Here is a 9,712-nt window from a genome sequence, read left to right as displayed (position 1 = left end):
ATCCTGTGCTGTGTGTCCTGAAACACATGACTGAGCTTTCTGAGTCTCTGTTTCCTCATCTGAAAAGTGGGAACATGTCGTAGTGAAGAAAACCAGATGGATGCTCTATTCTGCAGCACCTTGCAAATGTTTAGCCCCTGTACCCACTGTAAACACGGAGTGACAAAGGCTTTGAAGTGAGAATGGCTTTCACTTTGCTTCTTCCCTGGGCTCCTTCAGCAGCATCTCTTCGTGATGGTTCTCATTTCTAGTCCTGACTCTGACCCTCCCAGGGGCTCTCTACCTTGGGTGTGAATTGAGCCATGTAAGTCCTCTCAGCAGTGTTTGGCATGAACAAGAGGTGTGAAAAGTCAGGGAGAAGATGCCTGAGCTACAGAGAGATGTAGGGGAGGGCAAAAAATGTAATGTGAGGAAAAAAAGGAGCAATTAAGAGATCAAATGCTGGGGCGGGCTCAGGCAGGGGAACAGCCCAGCTGTAGAGTTCTGGTCCTCCTTTCCAAGATTACAGCAGGAGGATAGAAATTAGAACTCCAGAAAGATGCAACAAAATCAAGCTAATGCAGGGGTCAAGGGGTGGGGTGAGGAGGCCAAGGGGAAAGATGGTGGAGGAAGGCAGATACTGGTCGTCTCTGCATTCAATAGCAGGACAGAAGTCCCGAACCTACGTTGGTCTAAGGACCAAGGCAATGGGTCAGCTCATCTGGGAGAAGGTTGGAGGGAGAAACGAGGGCAGGAAAGGATGCCAGACTCACCTCACAACCCTGAGGATTGTGAGCCTGATTGTCCTGGTGGTGGAAATGGCCAGAAAAACACTTGCCTGAAATCGTTCATTCCTGGCAGCTGAATCTGAAGGTTTAAGTGGCAAGGAGCTGGTGAGTGAACAAAGAGGAGAATGAGACCAGAGACCAATCCTATTGGGCTAGATTTGGCATGGATCATGAATCACCATTCCTTAGCATGCTTAACTTAGGGGCTGCTGGAAAGTGGGCTGCTGGATAACTCCAGCTCACTGCTGGTTTTGTGGTGTGTGTGCGCGCGCGGTGTGTGTGTGTGTGTGTGTGTGGTTACAGCTTGCTGGTTTTGTGGTGTGTGTGTGCGCGCGGTGTGTGTGTGTGTGTGTGTGTGTGTGTGTGTGTGTGTGCGTGCGTGTGTGTGTGTGTGTGTGTGTGTGTGTGTGTGTGTGTGTGGTTACAGCCTATATCCTCCTCCTTCCCATCAGCTTCCCCCTCCCCTCCAGCCACCCTGGGATTGGTGATTCTCAGCCCCTCCCCTGGCTCCCCGAGACCCTCCCAGAGCCTTTATCAGGGAGCTGGGCCGGAGTTCCTTCCACATTTCCAGATCCCATCCATTACCTGTTCTGTCTTCCCAGGCCCTGGCGGCAGCAGCTCCACCAGTGCGTGTCAGGAGCAGGCAGGGCTCCAGCCAGTTTCCTGATTTGCTAGACCATCTCCTGGGCGCAAGCTGCTCCACAGGTAGGCTTGACCAGGAGAATGTTGGATGGACTGGAGCTGGTATCAAAGGACAGGGGCCAGAGTCAGGAGGGAATAAGGACAGGAGGGTATAAAGGTGGCAGCCTTTGATCAGATAGCAGGGTACTGAGAAGGTGAGCAGAAAGATAGAGGTTGAGAACTAGTAATGTTTGGAGCCTGTCTGTGCAGACTGATTCTTCCAATACTAGAAAGTTTTTGCTTAAGTCTTGGGGTTACCTAGTGCTGGAAAATAGCATCCAGGATCCCTCTTCAAGCCAACACTGGAAATAGACCCATGCATGCCCTAAAAATCTATCATCTTCCTTAGAAACCGAGAGTCCCTAGCCCTAATGCACATTGCTCATTGAGGTGCACATCTTGGGGAGTGTGTGTGGGGAGTAGGGAAGCAGCCTAAGGGATATCTCTCCTGCTCTGAGATACTCTCCCCAGAGTACCAAGTACCTACTCTGAGATACTCTCCCCCAAGTACCAAGGCTTGGACTGGAGAGCTGGTGGCTGGGGAAGCAGGGTGAAGCCAGGAACTGGTTGTGAATGTCTCCTGCATCTGCTCCCACGTGTCCTCCCCCTTCCTGCCTTCCCATCCCACCCGTCTGCCCTCCCAGGCACCATGCGGAGCACCGTGCTTTTTGCAGCCATCCTGGCTCTCAGCCTGGCTTGGAGTTTCGGGGCTGTCTGTGAGGAGCCACAGGAGCAGGTGGCACCCAGGAGGGGCCACAGCAAGGTAAGATGCCCCTCCAGGTGCGCCCGCCCTGGCAGAGTACTAGAGAACATATGGGAGCTAGCACTTTTACCACAGTGTAGGGAGGAAGGAGGGGCAGGCAGCTGGGGAATTCCTGGGCTATCTTTTGAGCATCTCTGGTGGTCTCATGTTCTCACTGTCCCCATATAAGTCTGTATGTGCCTTTGACCCTCTTTGGCTCTTTGCATGTAAAAGGTGTTTGGTTGGTTGGTTGACTGGTGACTTGGTGACAGGATAGTACCCGCGAAGGCAGGCTAGGTGGTCTGAGGTGCCCTATAGATTTCTATGGTCCAGCACAGTTTCTGTCCCTTTGCACAGGGCAGATCCTGTCCAGTCCCTGGATGGTATGAAATACTGTCAGACTTTCTCTCCCAAATGGTCATTTGTATGCTATCTTACCTATCAATTATGTGTATTATTTTGTTTTCAAAATTCTAATGAATTCCCTTATCCCCTGCTCATCTACCCCCATTAACCTCAGGTGCTCCTGAGGGCCAGCCCCTTCTTTCCTCTCCCTTGCCCCCCTCTAGCCTCTGCTTTGTCAGAATAGGAAAACAGAACCCACAAAACAGGTTGGACTCCAGGTCTCCAATGTTCCTCTAAAAAAAATAAGAGTTGCCTGGGTCGGGGGACAAGGTAGAGCAGGAAGGAAGTCTTTTCAATTTTTGAAATCACAGCTATTACATTGGTGCAAATGCTTTTAAGATGATTACAGTTAGGACTTATTACCTGTTCAGTGTGTGAAGTCTGTCTCTCCAGCTCAAATCTGTTTACATGTCATACAGGAGGTGGGCAGAGTATTTGAACAATTTTGGGAAAGTGGCTGTCTGGGAAGCTGGATACTGGGCAAGGAGAGAGATCCAGCTGGTGGGGTGTCCCAGGGCACGACAGGCTGGCAGCCTTACACCAGATCCAAAAGACCAGAACTGGTTCAAAAAACACATGGGGAATGCCAGATATGGGCTGGATGCTGGATTTGGAGTCCAAAATTTCAGCTGAAGATAGAATACCTGGGTATATTCCTCTGAGACAAACTTGCTTTAACTCTTGCCCCTTTGGGTCAATGAAAGAGATAGCCATCCTGCCCTTTCTTCCTGCAGGTCTGTTGGGGTGAGGGAACATGGGACAGGATGAGGGTAGGATCCACGTGTGCCTGGGCAACAGGTTTGGTACGTACGTGGGGGCAGCCTGTGTAAACGCGATTCCCTGTGTGCTCAGCAGCTCAGGGACACTGAGCTCATGAGAGAGGTGCTGCTTAGATTCACGGTGAGAATCTCCACCATGATGGTTGTCTTTGTCCCCCTGCAGCTGCAACTACCTAGACGCATGGTGTGTGGCCTCCAACCATCCCACTGTGGCCCAATTGTTAAAAAAATCACCAAGACAATTAAGAGCCCCTGCTTGGCAGCTAGTTCAGAATGGGGATCTGTTGTAGGTGAGAGGAGAGAAGAAGTGTCATTCTCAGCTTGCCACCTTCCTGAAATTCTAAATCCAGGTGGAAAAGGGGAGAAAAAGAGAAAACCAAAGGTAGAAACCGATGGGGAAGAAAAGAGAGTGAGAGACAGTGGGAAATGGAGATACACATCTGCGGCTTTATGACAGGGAGCGGAGTTCAGGGCAGCCCGTGTGTCCTGGCTGTGCCCCCACCTGTCCCCAGGGCCCAATCCTGTCTGCAACTCAATCAGGGACAGGCCAGAGGACACTTGCTCTGCCTGGTGGGCCTTTTGGGGAGTGGGGGAATTCATGGCCTTTTCACTTAGTGGGGCAACCTCATCCTTGAGCAAACTGAGGTCTTATGTGCCAGGGAGAAAAGAGCTCACAGAGAGGTGGCAGGACTGGGAGCAGACTGAAGGGGTAGTCCCCTGTGAGCTTTGGAGGCAGGATGACCAACTGTCCCAGTTTTCCAGGACCATCCCAGCTTAAGCAGTGAAAGGCCCACATCCTTAGAAAAGCTAAGAGGAAGGTCCTTAGTGCTGGGCAAACCAGGACAGTTGGTCAGCCTATAGGAATGCCCATGTGTGTACCAGAGCTTCTCAAACCTTGCTGTGTGTAGGTATCACCTGGGGACCTGGTTAAATGCAGATTCTGTCTCAGTCAGTCTTGGGTAGGACCAAGATTATGTATTTCCAACAAGCTCCCAGAGGTGATGCTGCTGGTCCATGGACCACATTTTGGGATCCCACTTCTCTTCCAGCATAAACCAGAGGAAATCCTGAAAGAAGTAGGACTGTTCAGCTGAACTCTGTTCAGGTGGTGGCCTCTCAAAGAGGCTGTTTCATGTGGGAAATGAGTGAGTGGGTTGAGGGTGAGGCCCTGCCTCAGCTTTCCTTGTTTTTCTCCCCTAGATGGACCAGGAGCTCTACCAGCTGCCCCCATCGTTGCTCCGGAGGCTCTATGACAGCCACTCAGTCTCTCTGGATGGACTGCTCAAAACGCTGAGCAAGGCTAGCATGGGTAGGAAGCAGCCTGGGGAGAGGGGTGTTTGGCCAGAATTCTGAAGATTAAATAGGCCCAGGTGACCCCTTCAAGGTGGGAAAGAGACTGGAGATGGCTTACTGAATAATTGGGTGTTGTGATCTGAACCTCCTCTTATTGTCACATTCCAGAATCTGTTTTCCAGTCACATGTTTGTTTTTGCTTTCACAGATCCTAAGGAATTGTCACTTCTCCAGAAACGTGAGTAGACTCTTCTCTCTTTTTATCTCTGCTGACCACTTGCCCAGAGCTCCATGGGCAAGGGGCCCAGCGACTAGTTTTGCTGGCCCCATCTCAGCTGGCATGAACAGTATGCCAGCTGCATATCCTGAATGTGAGAGGCCACTGGAACTTGGAGAAAGCAGGTGTGAAGGGCGTGGTAGACTCTCCTTCCCCTGGCTGGTTGCTGGGAACCAAGAGGAGGCTGAGAAGATTCTCAGCCAGGCACCTGCTAGCCCAGAGAATTCTGGGAAGATGGAAGAGGGGGAGGTGTGCGCAGAGGGTGGGCCTAAGGTATAGCCTGCTAACTGTGGGGGTGTCGAGCTGTGGCAGCATAAAGAACCAGAGACCAGAAATCTAGTCTCAGAAGTCTTAGCGCCTGTCCAGGAAAGGAATCACCCTTCATCATCACTGTTGACAATGTGGACTGTTCTTCTTTAGGTGACATGCATGACTTCTTTGTGGGACTTATGGGCAAGAGGAATACCCAGCCAGGTAGGAGTGTGTGGAGGGGTACAGTGGAAGGACTTGGGGTATTGGCAAAGATATGACCAAAGTCCTGTGCCTCAAATTTGTCACCAGAGGGAAAGACAGTACTTTTCTTAGCTACAGTGAGTTTTTCTCAGCCCCTTCTACCCAATCAGCTTAGATCCACAGTCCAGTTCTCCCTTGGAGCAGAGCAGGGAGACCTTTATCAGGTGGCCCTGCTGCAGCTGGGAGAGGTCAGGGGGCTCTTATTTCTTCCTGTCTCCCAAACAGAGCATATCCTCACAACTCTGTCTCCCAGTGCTGCCCTTCATAGCCAGCCCTTTGCTGTTGGGTCAGAGTGAGGGTGACATATGACATACAGAAAAGTCCTTCCTAATTACAGTGCTTACTTCCCCCAGACAATCCTACTGATGTGAACCAAGAGACCATCCCCAGCTTGGGTGCTCTTAAGTACCCACCCAGTGTGGACTGAGGTAAGGAATGTTATTGGGGGAACAGGGGACTGGGGCAGGGGTTTGCCAGAGAAGCGTCTCCTCTGATGCTGCAGACATTAACTAATACTCATACATTTGCCCTACAATGCACCATCAGCACCCAGCACACTGCCAGCTAAACACACTGACCACGTGGGTGCTTGTCTGCAAGCATGTGCATGTGCACACAATTACACCTGTTTTTAATCTCTTGCCCTATATCAGGAACCCTGGCTGAATGAAGTGTAAGGAGTGAAATGGGGAAAAAATGGGAAGAAAGAGGTTTCCCTTGTGGCTTCTCTGATGGGCCACTGCTGTTGTTTAGGCCCCGTTCTCTCATGACCTATGCCAAAGACGGAGAGATCACCATCTGATAATTACTGGTACCACATCCTGTTCTTTTTTTGCCTCCCAGGAAGGCTGCAACTGTTCAGGCCATTTAGAATCTTGGGTTACTGGGACCAGTGTATAGCTCTTTGTAAGGGTGATTGAAGAAGAAATGCAAGGAACTCTGAAATCGGATGGGGAGTAGCTGGAAACTGTGTCTCTGTCACTCTGTGTAGCATAATGGATAACAGAATGACCTGACTTTGCCTTCTGGAACTGCTGCTCACTAGCTGTGTCCCCTTGGCCAAGTTGCATAACTATAGTGCTTACTTCTGAGGTTATGTGATCATACTACCTTGCAGGGCTGGGTTTGAGGATTGAGTGCAGGGAGAAGTGTTTAGAGCGGTGCCCAGCACACAGAGCCGTGTGTTGGCTTTATCATGCTTGATGTAGTCTGGGAGGGGTGGGCACTGTCTTAGTGTTTACGCTGGCTGGCTCTGGTCTGTGTGCCTAGAGCTGTGGGGCTGGACCCTAGGCCCAAGTGGGCTGACAGCTCTTACTTGGTATGCACATGTGAGAGTTCCCAGGGAAGTATCTAGTCAAAACATGGAAACAGTCTTGACACCATCTTCCCACACACAGCAACAGCAGCTCAACCAAGGGCTTTCTTCGTACTAGCTTCCAAAGAAAGAAGGCGATGGGGGAAAGGAGAGGGATTGGGAAGCCTCAGTTTTCACCAAAAGACTCCTGCCCCTCTCCTTATGTCCCTGTTACCCACACTCACTGGTCTCAGGGGAGCCCCAAATAGAAGGAGCTCTCAGTGGCTCTCCAGGAAACAGCCTGTGCAGGACTCCCTGGGCCTAGAGACTGGGTCTGGCCCTCATGCAGTGTTGGGTGAGAGGGCCCGAAGAGCCATAATAACCGTAACTCGCTGATTACATGGTACTCACCGTATCATTTTGCTCTCATTAGATGGTTATTTCAGTCCTGCCGACTGCCAGATAATTACATGGGCAGCTATATCTGGATGACACACTCTCCCCTAGCGTTATACATCGGCTGTAAAGATAATTACAGTGCAATTTTGCTGTAGTATTTTATATAAATGGCGGAAACAAGTGCATTGTGGAAATCTACTTTTAATGTTTGCTGGTGAATCTAGGCTCTTTCAGAAGGACCAGGCCCATAATTTCAGTCTTCATAATCTCACCATTGATGGAGTATTCTCAACCTGTTTGGTGCCAGGAAGAATAGGACATAGGTCCCTGGGGGCTGGCATTTAAGGGAGATTAGATGAGGTGCATCAACACAGATGATTGTGACAGCTTATTCATGTGAAACTGCTGAAAAGGGAAATGACCCCTGGGCCTGTTGTTCCTCTGAAAGTTTCTGGAAAGAGGAGGTGAGGCCAGGAGGCATTAGTATCAGGGCACACTGGATGGGGCTGTGTGTATGTCTGGGTAATGGGGGTGCCAGGAGAATATGAACTTTGTCACTACATCTTTCTGCATGAGCCCCACAGACCGTGCACACAAGCATTTATAAGCATGATAAACATGCCAGTGGAAAGGCACAAGCTAGGGGGTTTCAGTCCTCTACTTCCAAGGCTAAGGGGATGGCTGAGGGTTACAACTTCCCTTCTCCCACCTTCTCCTTACACACCCTGCCCCTGCTTCCCCAGTAGGTGGTCAGTGGGAGTTGTCCAGGACAGAAGATGTGACTTCATTTTTTTGGTCCTCAGCACTCCAGTCCTGGACTCCTGGGCTGCCTCATGAAGACTCTCAGTCCCCAGGTGCATGTGCTTCTATGTCCCTGTCCCTTCCCATCCTTTAATACTCTTGTGGTTTGACTCTTTCCCCATCCCTCTACCCCATCCTAATGTAGAAACTGCATAGCAAGCATCCCCAATCCCAGCTGGCATTGACTATAGGTTCCCCTGGAGTTTCTGTAGAGTCCTACATTAAAAATATGATGTCTCTCTACTCTTCAACAATAAAGGATTTTTACATACGACCTAGAGTGACGTGTTTGGTGAGTGGGTGGGCTTTTCTCTCCCTGATTCTTCCAGCTACATCATACTGTATGCATGTGTACACACACACACACACACACACACACACACACACACACACACACACACACACATAAAAGGAAGTACCTTCATTTTGTACACATATTTTATTTTCCTAGCAGTGTCTTCCTCAGTCCTTCACACAGTATCAGATTTATTTAATGATTAAAAGAATCAAGAAATGAATTTGGGAAATAGTTTCTAGCATTCAAATCTTTCATAGAGCAGCTCCAGATATGGAAAAAACAGATACTATGAATCAGGCTTATCTGTATTTCTAGTTGGGCCAGGAGATATCAATCCCTGAATCTGACTCTACTTTGTAGAGAAGGGAGGTGGGAATCAAGGCTGTGCAGAAAATCAGCTACAGAGGGGAATACATCCATGGTACTGTGCCATTTTTTTGTCCCCACATGTTCAGCATGGGGCCTGTAATAGGTCACACAGATGAGATGGTGACCTATACACAGAGTTTATAGTCTAACAAGGCTGTGAACAGGCAAACACTTGATCCTGCTGTGGTGGGGCACAGACAGGGAAGTTATTGCAGAGGCTGAGAAGGATCTTCAGTGTTAACTGGCCACCTTAGTTCTTATAAAGGGAAAAATTTATTTCAGACTCTTCTATAATGCAACTGTTACCAGCCCCTGTAACACTGGTCTAGTGGTCTGCAGTGTGTGTCAGGCAAATTTACCAAATGAAGTATGTGCATGTGTCTTACTAATTTGATGTGCCAGCTTTCACAGCCCACTGATCCAAAAAGGTTTCTGTGCCCTAACTGAACAGCCTGGGAAATCCTCAGGCTCCCTCTCTTGGCTTAGTGCAGGGGCCTTGGCCATGCCCCTGAACCACCCTGATACAAAGTTGAAACTCAACTCTCTCAAGGCCATGTCAAGATGGGGCCATGGAGCTGAGGTGGGGCAGGCACATGGGACAAGCATCATGATGAACTTTTCCTGCCTATGGTGAAAATGCTGAGTTATAAACAGTATGGTAAGAACAGGAGGGACTCCATCTTAAGGCTAAGATTCCAAACATATTCTCTGGTAATCAGACAATAACCCAACAGTTTACCTTAAGGCAGGGCAGGCAGTCTTAACTGATATGTCCCCACTGCTTGAGGGTAACTACTATCTTGGAGAAGAACAGGATAAATAAATCCCTTGTGTTAGGTTTATTTAGCAAAATTAGCTGGAGGACTGATAACAGAGGAGAGGAGACATGGTGTCTCTCAGCAGAGATAAGCATCTTGAGACCATAAATCAAGCCTACGCCCAATAACCCCCCTCTGCCCTTTTGCCCCATTCTTGAAAGCCTTAAAAGACAGAATCCCCAACCTTTCAGTGTGCCTCGTATCTGAGGATGCAAGCACTTTCCTTTCTTTAAGTGCGTACTTTCAAATAAAGCTTTCTCACTGCTCAAATTATTG

The 9,712-nt window shown here is 49.3% G+C and overlaps 1 protein-coding gene across 3 annotated transcripts; it reads left to right on the top strand.

Moving 5' to 3' along the window:
* Window positions 1-1,347: 1,347 nt before the first annotated feature.
* Window positions 1,348-8,225, top strand: TAC3 (tachykinin precursor 3). 3 transcript variants are annotated; one of them, XM_036894965.2, is made up of 7 exons: window positions 1,348-1,472; window positions 2,093-2,211; window positions 4,575-4,683; window positions 4,876-4,905; window positions 5,365-5,418; window positions 5,811-5,885; window positions 7,954-8,225. In XM_036894965.2, the coding sequence occupies exons 2-6, from the start codon at window positions 2,098-2,100 to the stop codon at window positions 5,882-5,884; spliced, it is 381 nt and encodes a 126-aa protein (XP_036750860.1). In that variant the 5' UTR covers window positions 1,348-1,472; window positions 2,093-2,097; the 3' UTR covers window position 5,885; window positions 7,954-8,225. The 3 variants fall into 3 exon arrangements, with proteins under 3 accessions (XP_036750860.1, XP_036750859.1, XP_036750858.1); XM_036894964.2 differs by having other exon boundaries at window positions 7,897-8,225; XM_036894963.2 differs by having other exon boundaries at window positions 7,894-8,225.
* Window positions 8,226-9,712: the final 1,487 nt, after the last annotated feature.

Source organism: Manis pentadactyla, chromosome 10 (genome assembly GCF_030020395.1).
Source record: "Manis pentadactyla isolate mManPen7 chromosome 10, mManPen7.hap1, whole genome shotgun sequence".
NCBI classification, from domain to species: Eukaryota; Metazoa; Chordata; class Mammalia; order Pholidota; family Manidae; genus Manis; species Manis pentadactyla.
The sequence above is the reverse complement of the archived record's forward strand: the minus strand, read 5'-3'. Positions and strand labels throughout refer to the sequence as shown.

Excerpts from the sequence above, each read along its gene's own strand:
- TAC3 (XM_036894965.2), top strand. The coding sequence starts at position 2,098 with ATGCGGAGCACCGTGCTTTTTGCAGCCATCCTGGCTCTCAGCCTGGCT. Across the intron at positions 2,212-4,574 it reads CCAGGAGGGGCCACAGCAAG|ATGGACCAGGAGCTCTACCA; the intron begins GTAAGATGCCCC and ends TTTCTCCCCTAG. Across the intron at positions 4,906-5,364 it reads ATTGTCACTTCTCCAGAAAC|GTGACATGCATGACTTCTTT; the intron begins GTGAGTAGACTC and ends GTTCTTCTTTAG.